At 44.6% G+C, this 15,151-nt stretch overlaps 1 protein-coding gene across 1 annotated transcript in view; it reads right to left on the reverse strand.

Annotated features, from left to right (window-relative positions):
• Positions 1-15,151, reverse strand: part of PARP11 (poly(ADP-ribose) polymerase family member 11) — a 48,708-nt gene that overhangs the window by 19,798 nt on the left and 13,759 nt on the right. Inside the window, exons 4-6 of the mRNA XM_040345176.1 lie at positions 12,412-12,532; positions 9,533-9,608; positions 1,747-1,819 (exon numbers count right to left, since the gene is read on the reverse strand). Of these exons, the coding sequence (XP_040201110.1) occupies positions 1,747-1,819; positions 9,533-9,608; positions 12,412-12,532 (270 nt within the window). The remainder of the gene's footprint in view (positions 1-1,746; positions 1,820-9,532; positions 9,609-12,411; positions 12,533-15,151) is intronic.

Genomic DNA, 15,151 nt, shown 5'->3' on the forward strand with positions numbered 1-15,151 from the left:
TACATGGAGCAAAATTCATCCAGATGATTTTTGATTACATATATGCAAGTCAGGGCCTGCCCTACCATGGGACCCGATGGTACCATTGTACCAGGCAGCACTTTCAGGGGGGCAGCAAATTGCCACCCGCACACCATCCCATTCCACCAGCTCCGCTCTCCACTCCACTGTGGGGCTAATTGCCGCCCGACCGCTCCTCACGTTCCGCTCTCCGCTCCACTGTGGGGTTAATTGCATGAATAGAGCCATAACAGGTCCTCTTTATACCCCTATATACATGTATAGAGCCATGATAGGTCCACTTTAAAATAATGTAGTGGGGGCATTTTGGTGGGCGTAATGTTTTTTTGGGGGGGGGGGCAGAATTTCATTCTTGGTACCAGGCAGCACAATGTCTTGGGCCGGCACTGATGTAAGTGAATATATACCGTATTTATTCGAGTATAACGCGCAAAATTTTATACCAAAAAAAAAGATCAAAGTTTGGGTGCGCGTTATACTCGAGGACTTTGTCCCCCCCGCCGCTACCGCCGCCGCACACGCCGCTGCTACCGCCGCCGCCACCGAAGCCACCAACGCCGCTACAACGTTAATCACGCGGCACGGGGGAACATTAGACAGCTTTCGTTTGAATAGCTGTTTTCCCTGCCGCGCGTAGACACTCCCCCTTGGACGGATCTGTCCAATCGCGAGCAAGGGGGAGTGTCTATGCGTGGCAGGGAAAACAGCTGTTCTAACGAACGCTGTCTGTAATGTTCCCGCGCGCCGCACGCTCAGCCTATCAGCGGCCGCAGCAATGTCCCGTCGCGGCCGCTGATAGGCTGAGCGCACTGTGAGTCACCGACCCCCAGGAAGTGGAAGAGACCGGGACCGGAGAACGGGACGGCGATATCGGAACAACGGGGGATCGTAGGCAGGTAAGTGAAAGTTTATTTTGTATAGTTTTACAGCCCGGGCACAGCGGGGGTTACAAGTTTTAGCTTAGAGAACTCCTTTTTAAAGGTAAGGGCACATGGCTGGACATACGGGGGCATGGCTGGACATACAAGGGGCATGGCTGGACATACAGGGGGCATGGCTGGACATACAGGGGGCATGGCTGGACATACAGGGGGCATGGCTGGACATACAGGGGGCATGGCTGGACATACAAGGGGCATGGCTGGACATACAAGGGGCATGGCTGGACATACAAGGGGCATGGCTGGACATACAAGGGGCATGGCTGGACATACAAGGGGCATGGCTGGACATACAGGGGGCATGGCTGGACATACAGGGGGCATGGCTGGACATACAGGGGGCATGGCTGGACATACAGGGGGCATGGCTGGACATAAATGATTTTTGGCAATTACAATGATTTTATACCGATTTTTAATTGAAAATTAGGGGTGCGCGTTATACTCGAATAAATACGGTATATCTTTTGTGATTAAATTATTTTTTTGCCATTTAGATACTATTTAGAGTCTGGATCTTGTTCTAAGATTGCGGCTGTGGTTGCTGCAGTTAGTGTACAGCTTACCCTTCTACAAGAAACTCACTTCAAGTAATCCATTATCCTTCAGATAAATGTTTTTGGACTTTTTCCTATTTTTAAGTTATGAACTTAAATTTCCCTACATTTCTTATTTTATTTTACCATGCACTTCTAGCTTTTTTTTCTCTTAGAAACCACTATAACATTACATGCTTGTTTACAAAACTGCAGCCACTGTAAATGGAGAGAACTGTAGTATCTACCTGATAAGGCTGGGTGCTGTTCACATGCTCCCAGTGGGATGGCAACGGGATCGATCCATTGTCACAGATATAACTGTTGTGACAAAAAAAAAAAAAAAAACACGTAAGTACCAATTGTATGTTAGTTAAAGAGAATTTGTCACCTATAGTCAACAGTAAGTTCATTCTTAACTCTAATGGTGCGTCTTCCAGAACACAGTGGGGGAGATTTACTAAAACTGGTGCACACAGAATCTGGTGCAGCTGTCCATAGTAACCAGTTTCTAACCTCAGCTCATTAAATTAAGCCTTGACAATAAAACCTAGGGGGCCAGATCCACAAAAGGGATACGCCGGCGTATATCTACTGATACGCCGTCGTATCCCTGTTTCTATCTATGCGACTGATTCACAGAATCAGTTACGCATAGATATTCCTAAGATCCGGCAGGTGTGATTGTTTTACACTGCCGGATCTTAGGATGCAGTACCGCGGCCGCCGCTGGGGGCATTTCTCGTCGAAATCCAGCGTCGGGTATGCAAATGAGGAGTTACGTCGATCCTCAAAGCTTTTTCACTTTCGCTACGTCGCCGCTACGTTAGTTTCCGTCGCTTAGTTACACTTTTGTGAGGCAGCCCTACTTTTACACAGCAGGCGTACTGCTGTGTAAAGTATGGCCGTCCTTCCCGCGTCGAATTTTTTAATTTTACGTCGTTTGCGCAAGCCATACGGGAATACGGAAATACACTATGCGCCGTTCAAAAAATGATGTCACGTCGTGCAATGCACGTCGGGAAAAAAGCGTCGGGAGCATGCGCAGTACGTCCGGCGCGGGAGCGCGCCTAATTTAAATGGGACTCGCCCCATTTGAATTGGCCCGCCTTGCGCCGGACGGATTTGAGTTACACCACCGCAAATTTCCAGGTAAATGTTTTGTGGATTGGTACCTAACTTAGGAAATTTGCGGCAGTGTAACTTAAATCTAAAAAGTTACGTTGCGCTGCCGGGCAGTGGATCTGGCCCTAGGAGCCCATTGGTTACTATGCACAGCTTCACCAGATTCTGGGTGCACCAGTTTTAGTAAATCTTACCCAGTGACTCTGGTCCAAATGCCTTAGCCCATTTTTCTGGTACATTTTAAATCAATCATGATTTAGTGAAGCACATTGATCTTTTTTATGCCCCTTGACAGTGAGCTCCTTATGAACACTACTATAGGCACAACGTTGGGCATTGCGCACATGCATGCTTTCACACTGTGTGCAGAGGGCAGCCCATTAATATTATTTACACGCAGCAAAGGCGCTTTAGCACTTTCTTGAGCCTTGAACTTCACAGTGCATTTTCCCTTGTCTATTGCCCCTTTTTTGTATTCGCAAAAACCACACTTCTTGCTTGGCCATTAACAATTAATGGCACTAAAAATGCAGCACACATTTTTCAATGAAAAGCCCAGTGTGCATGTGGGCTAAATGGACAGAGAAAGACATTTTTAGGACCTAGTGGTGAACTGGCAAACCTGTTTTAGAATCTGATCACAATGAACCATTTATAATCTTCTCTGTACTGTATTTGAATTCCATTTAGTGTAAGATTCAGAAAACTGAGGACATCTTGTGGAAAATAAAGGGTACTACAGGGGACAAGAGAGAAGATGCAGTATGAAGTACTGCATGCAGCAAAAATTGCTTTTTATTTATGGTTTACATTTTAACCCAGAATGGAGTTTTATCCCCAATTTAAGATCTCTGGGATTTAGTGACAGCCATCCTTTGTCTCTCCCTGTCCTCACCAATGCGTCATCAGAAATGGCATGAAGCACAGCACAGAAAGTTGATTTGATTGTCACCTTTATTAGTTCAGTCCTTCTTGGTATCATCATGGGAAAGATGAAAAGTGATCATACAGAATACAAAGGCTAATATTTGAAATCCTTTATATTATCTGGCATTGGCATGAGGAATATAGACATAGAAAGTAATTTTGTGCAGCAATTGAACAAAGTTAGTAAGCTGCTAACGTATTTAGCGAAAACTGCAGCTTTTCTAACATCATAAATATTCACTCATTTTAAAATAAAAGCGGACATTCACCCTGAAAAATTGACTTTTGGCCTCGGGGCACCCCCCTTCCTTATTTAAACAAATGTGTTTTCGTTTCGGGATCTTTCTGTTATTTATTTTAATTATTTTTTTGTCGAGAATGATGTGTCCTACACTACTGCAGCTTGAAAATATTCGAATAAACCTCATGAAGTGCGATTACGTGGGCAACACACGAAAAAGCTTCAAAATATATAAAAAGTTATATCAATTTATTACAAAAAATAGATTATACACATACAAAAATATATAAAAAAAAAAAAAAAATCACATGAATATACAAGGTACAAATCATAAACGATGTACTGTCCAGCATACGGTACCATCACCAAGGTTTGGGAGGCAAGTTGTAGCTGAAAGCCGACGCGTTTCGAATGCTACGCATTCTTCATCATGGCATAAACAAATATTACATCTGTTGTTTAGAAATTCGTGCCTAAGGGTGTAATATTCTCTCTCCCAACTTAGGAGAGTAAGGAGATACTTTCTACCCCCAAAGGGAACCTGCCTGGGGATAACCAGGAACCCTTCTTAGGATTCACCTGGAATTTGGATACATGACCCTTAATTGCTGGTGGATTTCCAACGCCACTTAATTGAACCAATTGGTTCTATCCACTCTATGAGTGATACAAAACAGGGATTATTTGTATGGTACAACCTGCAATAAGAGACATCCATGTCCCAGGATATTCGGGGGGCTCTTGGCTTACACCCTTAGGCACGAATTTTTAAACAACAGATGTAATACTTGTTCATGCCATGATGAAGAATGCGTAGCATTCGAAACGCGTTGGCTTTCAGCTACAACTTACCTCCCAAACCTTGGTGATGGTACTGTATGCCGGACAGTACTTACATCGTTTATGATTTGTACCTTGTATATTCATGTGATTTTTTGATATATTTTTGTATGTGTATAATCTATTTTTTGTAATAAATTGATATAACTTTTTATATATTTTGAAGCTTTTTCGTGTGTTGCCCACATAATCCCACTTCATGAGGTTTATTTGAATATTTTCAAGTATTATGGGATGGTGGCAACCACATGCCGTCATATATGAGTTGGTCTTTTTTTCAACACTACTGCAGCTTCCTGGGATATCCCCCTCATATATCCCAGGAGGCTGCTGGAGGACTTTAACCGAGCGGTGGGTGGGTGAAGCTGCCATGCATCATTGAGAATCTGGCTGCCTGAACCCAGAAATGTCACCCAAACTCCTAATGACTAAGTGCACCGAGATGGTGGCATGGGACACCTGATCAGGGGATAATAGCAGGGCAATGGTGGATCCACTGGGCAGACGAGTATGTTTTCTGAGGCATTTTCTGAGAAAATGGGTGGAGGAAAAAGCAGGACCAGAGTAAAGTTTCTCTTTAAACTAAGTTCTCACACCGCTCTGTAAAGAGTCACTAGTAATGCAATTCTGGAAACAAGCACTGTATGACTTCCTCTATCTCTACTTCCTGCATCTCCATTGATTTAATGGTTATAAAACAGGTCTAACTCTGCTTGGTGGCTACGAGAAACTTACAGTCTATGAGCCTTTCTGTATGTGAAAGACAGCAATAAATGTGCATTTGGTGTTTCAGCATCACAAGCAGATGTGTTCCTGTATTGCCAGATTATCAACAAAAGAGTGGGGTGGACTGGTGTGGCAACAGTGTTAATTTCGTCGACTAAAACATTTCAGTTGACTAACTTAATACAATTTTAGTCTACTAAAATACGACAAAAACTATTGAGATGACTAAAACTAAAATGGCATTTTAGTCAAAAGACAAACTAAATTGAAATTTGACTTCAAAATGAACACTGGTCTGTAGTGTATGTTCATACCTCAATACCACAAATAACATATTTGATTTTTCACTGCAGCAGTATATAATGAGTTTGGAAATTGTAGAGAAATGCTAAAAATACTGCATTACAATTGAATTACACTCATTAGATTGTAGATGACTAAAATGAGTTTTAGTCGACTTAAATGTCCTGGAGATTTAGGCGACTAAATACGACTGCAGAAGAAGACTAGTAGGTAGATTCAGAGAGAGTTAGGCCGGCGTATCAGTAGATACGCCGACCTAACTCAGAATCTGCGCTGACCTATGTTTAAGTGTATTCTCAAACAGAGATACGCTTAAACATATCTAAGATACAACGGCTTGCGCCGTCCTATCTAAGGTTGCAATATTTCTGCTGGCCGCTAGGTGGCGCTTCCATTGCGGTCGGCGTAGAATATGCAAATCACTAGATACGTCTATTCACGAACGTATGCCTGGCCGCCGCAGTACATTTACGCCGTTTACGTAAGAGATAGGCCGCCTAAAGTTAAAGCTAGGCCCTAGGTGGCGTAGCCAATGTTAAGTATGGCCGCCGTTCCCGCGTCGAAATTCGAAATTTTTACGTCGTTTGCGCAAGTCGTCCGTGAATAGGGAATTACGTCACTTATGTCCACGTCGAAATCAATAGGCCCGTGCGGCGTACTTAGCCGCAATGCACACTGGGAAATGTAGGCGCCCGACATGCGCAGTTAAAAAATAAACGTCCGCTTTAGGCTACGCCACGGTAACTTAGCAGGCAAGTACTTTGAGAATCAATAGCTAGATTCACATAGCTTGGCCTAACTTTGCGGCGGCGTAGCGTAGCTTGTTTACACTACGCCGCCGTAAGTTAGCGAGGCAAGTACATGATTCTCAAAGTACTTGCCTGCTAAGTTACAGCGGCATAGCGTAAACCAGGCGGGCGCCTAATTCAAATTTAGCTAAGGGTGTTTTATGTTAATGGGGCTTGACCTGACGTTTTTGACATTTTTTTTAAACTGCGCATGCGCCGGGCGCCTACATTTCCCAGTGTGCATTGCGGCTAAGTACGCCGCACGGGCCTATTGATTTTGACGTGGACGTAAACAACGTAATTCCCTATTCACGGACGACTTGCGCAAACAACGTAAAAATTTCGAATTTCGACGCGGGAACGGCGGCCATACTTAACATTGGCTACGCCACCTAGGGCCTAGCTTTAACTTTAGGCGGCCTATCTCTTACGTAAACGGCGTAAATGTACTGCGGCGGCCGAGCGTACGTTCGTGAATAGGCGTATCTAGTGATTTGCATATTCTACGCCGACCGCAATGGAAGCGCCACCTAGCGGCCAGCAGAAATTTTGCAACCTAAGATAGGACGGCGCAAGCCGTCGTATCTTAGATATGTTTAAGCGTATCTCTGCTTGAGAATACACTTAAACCTAGGTCGGCGCAGATTCTGAGTTAGGTCGGCGTATCTACGGATACGCCGGCCTAACTCTTTCTGAATCTGGCTATAAGTACTTGCCTCCCTAACTTACGGTGGCGTAGCCAAAACACGCTAAGCTACGCCGCCGCAAAGTTGGGCCAATGTCTCTGAATCTACCTAGAAAACTAAAATGCCATTTTAGTCCTAAGACTAGGACTAAAACTAAATCGAAATTTGCTGCCAAAATGAACACTGTGTGGCACAGATCTGCTTGAATAAAACAAAGTATTCAGCAGTGGACTGGGCTTCTAGGATATGTATACTGTAAATATCTCATGGTTTACTTTTCAGTTTTAAATAGAGTGCACCTTTACTGACCTCACCTACAGCAAGGATGGAGATGAGGAAAAGCTCACCAGTGAAGTCCTCTATACTGGAACATAATTAAGACTCGCATTCCCTAGATTTGTCACGTATTTATAACACCTATCAGATACAGGTCAGCAGATTGGAATTAACATCAATAGTGTAATGTGGATGAAAGGTTCAAGATTTGTTTGTTTGACCTGCTTTGCACTCATTTTTTGAGAAATAGTCTTATTGGGATGCGGTTATTTTACAGGCAAAGCAGTTGGAATGAAACCTTTTGCTGCACTTTGCCTTCAAAGGCAAGCGTTTGATTGGCGCAGTGTTTGAATGGAAAATGCAGCGTTTTATAGCAATGTTCCCTGTTGATCCTATGATTAAGTAACATGTGTTCGTTACGATACGCGTGAGGAAGAGGAGGATTGCTGGTGACTTGATCCGCTCGCGCCCGCAGAGCGGAGACCCGATCGTACTACACGCTGTTTATACAGCTCTGTCTGTAAGCGTTTTAACTGTTTTTACTCATTAAATTGTGAATGGTCTTACGCTATGGAAGCCTCCTTGTGTTCTTTTTGAGTGCCATTGCTGGGATCAGGTCTCTGTTTATGCAGTGTAAGAACGGCAGGCTGGCTGTGGGACATCCTTCATTCATATAAGGCTTACATACAAGCCGCTTCAAGGTAAGGGGCTTGTATTAACTATTTCCATCTTCACTACTGCACTGTGGAAAGGTTTGGAGTCTGTCATTTTGGAAGCGCGTTTTTTACTTTGCACTGAAGCACTCATCATGGAATCTTAATAGAAGTGAAGCACAGATGCACTTTATATTCATTCATTCTTTGCTTGATATTGCGTTCTTGACTATTGGATTGGATTGTTTTTCATCTTCACGTTATTGCACTGGACACGTTTCTATATATAATTTCTTGTTTTTTTTTTTTTTTAATTTCTTGGTGAATTATATGGGACATTTTTCACTGCAGTCATTTATGGATTGAATTTTTTTTTTTCACTTTTATGCATGGATTGGAATTGTATTATTTATATTTCTTCCACTTTTTGATGTTTTTTTTTCACTTTTATGGATATTATTCATTTATTGCACTATGCACTTTGGATTGGTTTGAGCTCATTTGCATATTTGCACTATATATGTTACATGTTTATGAAGATAGCTACTGCTTGTTAAAGCGGATGTGCCATGGGAAAAACATATTAAAAGCCAGCAGCTACAAATACTGCAGCTGCTGACTTTTAATATTAGGACACTTACCTGTCCTGGAGTCCAGCGCCGATCGCAGCAGAGGAAGAGCGATCGCTCGTCTCTCTGCTGCTCCCCCCCCCCCCATCCACGCTGAGGGAACCAGGAAGGGAAGCGCTGCGGCTTCACTGCCCGGTTCCCTACGGCGCATGCGCGAGTCACGCCCGGGGGGGGGGGGGTGACGGGAAGTGACGGAATGCCCGTCTTTTGCCCGTGAATGCCGGGCCGGAAGTGGGTGCAAATACCTGTCTTTAGACAGGTATCTGCACCCCCCTCCCCCCTGAAAGGTGTCAAATGTGACACCGGAGGGGGGGAGGGTTCCGATCAGCGGGACTCCACTTTAGGGTGGAGAACCGCTTTAATTTTATCTGAACGATTCCAGATCACTCGCTATTAATATCGTGCGGGTCTCTGGCACATTTATCTTTTTTATCGTCATTTATCCACTCTCATTACTCAGTTAATGTTGGGTGGGTATTTGATTTTATTCAGAGTGGAACACATTTTACACAGGAACCAATGGAGCACATTTTTCCTGACAACTTATTCACATTATGGAAATCGTTATTGATATTTAGTTTTAATTAGATCCTGTTGCAAGCGCCATTACACCCCCCCTTGTCATTAATCGTTTTATAGCAATGCTCCTGTACATGCCCTATAGCAATTAAGTATACCAGCATCCACCACTGACACACACAAAAAAAAAAACTATTTTAGGTGACCCACTGAAAATATACAAAGTACATACATCCAAGTTTAGAACTATAATAAAATATAGAAATAACATAAAATATGTATAACATGATCATGAGAAAATGCAATATCTGTGATCATCACCTGAATGCAGAGATTGAAAACGGGGCTCTCTTTACTGGCCGTTTTGTGCCACTGCATAGATTGGTCTGACACATTTCTGCAGCAGGGAAAAAAAGTATTTAATGGTCAAGAAGGTTATTTTAAAATATCTTTTAAATCAAATCTTTCATTTATATCAAGACCTCAAACTGAATCCTGTTTCTAAGGCCTGGTACACACGATAGGATTGATCCGCGGATACGGTCCGCCGGACCGTATCCGTGGATAAATCCTCTGGCGGATTTGGATCCGTTGGCATGTACTCACCATCGGATCCAAATCTGCGCGGAATTCAACCGCGGTGACGTGTCGCGCCGTCGCAACGTGCGCGACGCTGTCATATAAGGAAATCCACGCATGCGTCGAATCATTACGACGCATGCGAGGGACGGGTTCGGGCGGATCGATCCGGTGAGTCTGTACAGACCACCGGATCGATCCGCTGGAGCCGATTCCAGCGGATAGATTAGTTAGCATGCTTACAAATTTTTATCTGCTGGAAATCGGAAATATCCGCGGATAAATATCCGCTGGAACGTACACACCAGGGGATCTATCCGCTGAAACCGATCCGCTGAGATTTTTCAGCGGATGGATCCTCTCGTGTGTACGGGGCCTAAGACTACTAGATATGCCCTTTTATTCTACTGGGCTCTTGTAAGACTAAAACCGCAGTTCCCTTTACTTTGCCATCTTTCAAGGCACAAAGAAGACAGGGACTGGCTTTTACTGGCTTCTGTGACCCTTTGGGGAGATTCCCCCTCATGGTGTATCCAGTACGTGATGAAAGCGATGTCTCTCCAAAAGGAACTTGAATAGTGACATTAAATGATATCCTTAGTCTCCAAAAATAATCCATACACATCCACTACTTAACGGCCTCGTAATCTATTATTTGTATGACTTGTTTTACGGTGTTTTTCTGCCTCTTTGTAACATCCTCCACGAGCTCCCAACCCTCTTCTTTTCCCCATTCTTAGAATCAGTTACGCATAGATATCCATTAGATCTGACAGGCACAAGGCTCTTACGCTGTCAGATCTTAGATGCATTTTTTTCCCCGCCGCTAGGTGTCGCCGACGTCGTATTCACCGTCATCTATGCAAATTAGCTATTTACGCGAGATTCCCGAACGTACGCGCGGTCGACGCAGTGAATTTACGACGTTTCCGTAGCTTTTGCGACGTGTAAAGTTGCCCCTGCTATATGAGGGGCAACCAATGTTAAGTATGATCAGCACAGGGACAATCAGCACTGTCCAGACAGAGGGTCAGGGGTCCTGCAGCCTCATAGGACACTGTGCTATGACTAAGCACTAGTGTCAGTGCGAAACGCGTCAGCAGTTGGGTTTTATTTTACTTCACTTTGCTGTGACTTGTAGTGCTGTCCTTTTTTCAATAAAGGCTACAATTTGTTCAGTGAGTGCGGCTGTCCAGAGACAATCTTTGTTCCTGCTTTGCGAAGTGCATTGCCTGCACCTGAGTTGTCTGCAACGGTGGATGTTCGTTTGGGTTCCCATCTGGAGCGGCTATTCCCCTTTCCCGTAGCCTCATAGGACAGTCAAAGCAGAAAAATCCTCATACAAGCTTTAACCAGTGCTCAGCCGGACACTGATAGAAGTCACAAGACTGCTATATACTGCTGATAAGAAAAAGGTATTTAGCAGTTTATATTTACTAAAATAGTTGCATTTCCATGTTCTGTGTACTGTAGGAGACTAGATATGGAGAATGCAGGGTCCTGGGTTTAGGAACACTTAAAAGTATTATATACGGTATATTATATATATATATATATAATCGTATTTATCAGGGTATAACACGCACAGGCGTATAACACGCACCCTAACTTTAAGATGGAAGTTTCAGGAAAAAAAACTTCCACAGCCCCCTGCGTATAACACACAGGCAGTGTTTTTGTAACAGAAAATGCAACCTCGTATTTTATCAAAGTTGCAAAATCCATATAAAAGCCTCAAAAGCTGCCGATTTTGTACTGCTGATGTGTGGGGGAAGGCAAGTAAAAGATGCCTACTCTTTCTGCCTGTTCATTTGTCCCACTATTGACAAGTATGGGGTAGATTCACAGAGAAGATATGATGGCGTATCTCCAGATACGCCGTCGTATCTCTGAGTGTGCGGGGTCGTATCTATGCGCCTGATTCATAGAATCAGTTACGCATAGATTTCCCTAAGATCCGACCGGCGTAAGTGTCTTACACCGTCGTATCTTAGGCTGCATATTTACGCTGGCCGCTAGGTGGCGCTTCCATATATTTATGCAAGGAATATGCAAATGAGCTAGATACGCCGATTCAGAAACGTACGTCCGGCCGGCGCATTTTTTTACGTCGTATACGTTAGGCTTTTTTCGGCATATAGTTACCCCTGCTATATGAGGCGTATCCCATGTTAAGCATGGCCGGAAAATTTTACGTCGTTTGCGTAAGTCGTTCGCGAATAGGGCTGGACGTAATTTACGTTCATGTCGAAAGCAATGACGATTTGCGGCGGAATTACGAGCATGCACACTGGGATTTTTTCATGAACAGCACATGCGCCGTTCGTAAAAACAGTCAAATACGTGGGGTCACAGTTAATATACATAAAACACGCCCACATCATCCACATTTGAATTAGGCGGGCTTACGCCGACACAGATACGTTACACCACCGTAACCAAGGGCGCAAGTTGTTTCTGAATACAGAACTTGCGCCCTAAATTACGGCGGCGTAACGTATCTGAGATACGTTACGCCGGGCGGATAGATACACCATTGTATCTGAATCCAGCCCTATGTGTTTATTTTAATCATCTGTAAATCATATTTTTTTTCAAGAACACTTCATACAATGGCTTACCTGTGAAATCTATACGATAGTTGAACTTCACCGTTGAAAATTCTACGGAGCTATGTGGATTTTCGCGGTAACGCTGTTCAAGCTCTTGACTTGTTATCGAGCAATACTCAGATGGACTTGACTAAAATATATCAAACAAGAAAGAGCATTTAAAGAGAACATAAAGTTAACCATAGAAGCACAGTGGTCTCTCTAAAAACTAGCAGGTCTATAGTATAAAAACAAAAAGAATGGCTCCCACATGTGGCCAACTTGTGTACATAAAGCAAGCCTAGAATATAAGGACAAAATAACTTGCCACACAAAATGACCAATTAAAGTGGAACTAAACCCTCCTATCCTTTACAGCCAAGGAAGCTGCCATATTAGTCTCTGTTTGATCTACAGTTGCCATGGTGCTGCACATGCGATCAGTTATGACACCGGCCATTTAATAGCTTGACGGTTTTGTTAAAGGCACAAGCAACTGTGACAGATAGCATTCACCATTTTGTAAATTGCTTAAATCAATGGGTTTAGTTTCACTTTAAAGCGGGGGTTCACCCCAAATATTTTTTTTTTTTTCTGCCATGTCATCCAGCATACTAGCGCGAGCTACAGTATGCCTTTATTTTATTTTTTTGCGCCGTACTCACAGTTTAATACCGTAGTTAAGTTTCAGACTCCCCGCGAGGAGTAGGCGTTCCTATGCAGAGGGGAACATGATTGACGGCCAGCTATGGCACGTCACGCTTCCCGAAAATACCTGAAATAGGACTTGGCTCTTCACGGCGCCTGCGCAGTCAGCTCCTAGTCTGTGCGCAGGCGCCGTATAGCGCCGTGAAGAGCCGAGTCCTACTCCGGCTATTTTCGGGAAGCGTGACGCGCCATAGCCGGTCGTCAATCATGTTCCCCTCTGCATAGGAACGCCCATTCCCCACGGGGAGTCTGAAACGTAACTACGGGATTAAACTGAGTACGGCGCCAAAAAAATAAATAAAGGCATACTGTAGCTCATGCTAGTATGCTGGATTTCATGGTAGAAACTTGTTATTTAGGGTGAACCACCGCTTTAACTACAGATGCTACTAGAATATACCATATAGGTAGCTTCAGTACATAAAGAAGAGGAACCCCAACCTAGCAACAGCCTGCTGTGAACTCACAATAGTGACTTGCAGAGACGGAGACAGAAAAACTGCCTCAGGTCTGGACCAATACCTCCATAGGAAATCTCCAGACACAGCAGAAACCTGTGTGAACTGCAACATAACGCGCGGTCACTGCTGCCCGAGGGACTATCAAAGAGAGAACACCAGCATAGATAATCAACTGGGAATTTGTGCCATTTAGTCAACTGTAGGAATTTCTATGTCAGGCCTGAATCTACAACTGTCTCTAGATCAAGAGTGTCAAACTCAATTTCATCGTGGGCCGCATCAGCATTATGATTGCCCTCAAAAGGGCTGGCTGTATCTGTAAGATTCAATGTTTAGCGCATCCCCCTCACCTTTACATTAGATGTCAAGAGCCACCCCACCATCAGAAGTTGAGTCCCCCACTCTCCCTTACATCACAGTGCACCCCCCTAACCTGCTGCTGCTGGGATGCATTGCTTGAAAGCAGAAAGTAAGGGTCTGGAGGAGGACCAGAGGAGGGCTGGAGCTCTCCTGCAGCTGCAGAAGAGGTGCGAGGGCCACATGAAATGGCCCGGAGGGACGGATTCTGCCCGCGGGCCTTGTGTTTGCCACCTGTGCTCTAGATGAATGGAGAAACTTTATCCCCCCACCATATGAATATTATTATCATCATTATCATAATCCCCCCCCCCCCTCTTTCTCTCCTCCCCTTGCATATCCAACGTTGGGCAACAGTTTTGCTACTTTTATTCTCTATATCTCATTTTGATGTTACATTATGCAGTACACAACCAGCCAGCTCAGGCAACCCCCCCCCCCCCCCCCCCATGTATGGTAGTGTACTTGACCAACACCAATGACTGCTTTGGCAACCTTCTCCTTGATATCCCTGCAGTTGAGACTATTCTCTTTTCCTTATTCAGTCTCCTGTCTCTTTTCTGGACATCAGCGTACCCAAGCTCGACATCTTTTTGACATGCTGAACCTCTGCCACATTTTCTAGCTGCTACGTCTCATCACTAAAAGGAAGCTGGTCACAAATTTGGACTACACCAACTTAGGGTGCCCACATTTCCAAACTGCCATTCAGGGACACCTCCCCCCCCCCCCCTCACCTTCCCTCAAAAAAGATGAAGGGGGCAGGGGGGGAAATGTAATCTCGGGGTTGATGGGGAATTAGGCGGCGGCTTCTTTGTCAGGTGAATGAGTCACATGCCACCAGATGCAGGGCCACTTGCCACCCATAGCCTGCCACCAGATGCAGCGCCGCTTGCCGCCCATAGCCTGCCACCAGATGCAGTGCTGCGGTCACTCCCTCTGCATGAGCCACGTGTGTAGAAGGAAAGGAGTGGCGTCACTATCTGGAGAGTAAAGATCACACCAGTCCCTGCTGCTTGCGGCTGGGTGCCGGAGAAGGAGGAGGTACAGAGGTGAGTGGGGACAGCAGTGCTGCACTAGGCGCAGGACTCGCACAGCCTCACTGTCTGAGAGTAAAGTGTCACTGGTTGCAAGATGCCAGGCAGCGCCGGCCCTAGCAACCAGTTCCGGAAATGTAGCTACTAGTTAGTAGGGAGTGTCTGTGTCCTCTACTTCATTCCGGGACACTGTATTATCCCAGAATG

The sequence above is a fragment of the Rana temporaria genome, chromosome 3 (assembly GCF_905171775.1).
Source record: "Rana temporaria chromosome 3, aRanTem1.1, whole genome shotgun sequence".
Taxonomy (NCBI): Eukaryota; Metazoa; Chordata; class Amphibia; order Anura; family Ranidae; genus Rana; species Rana temporaria.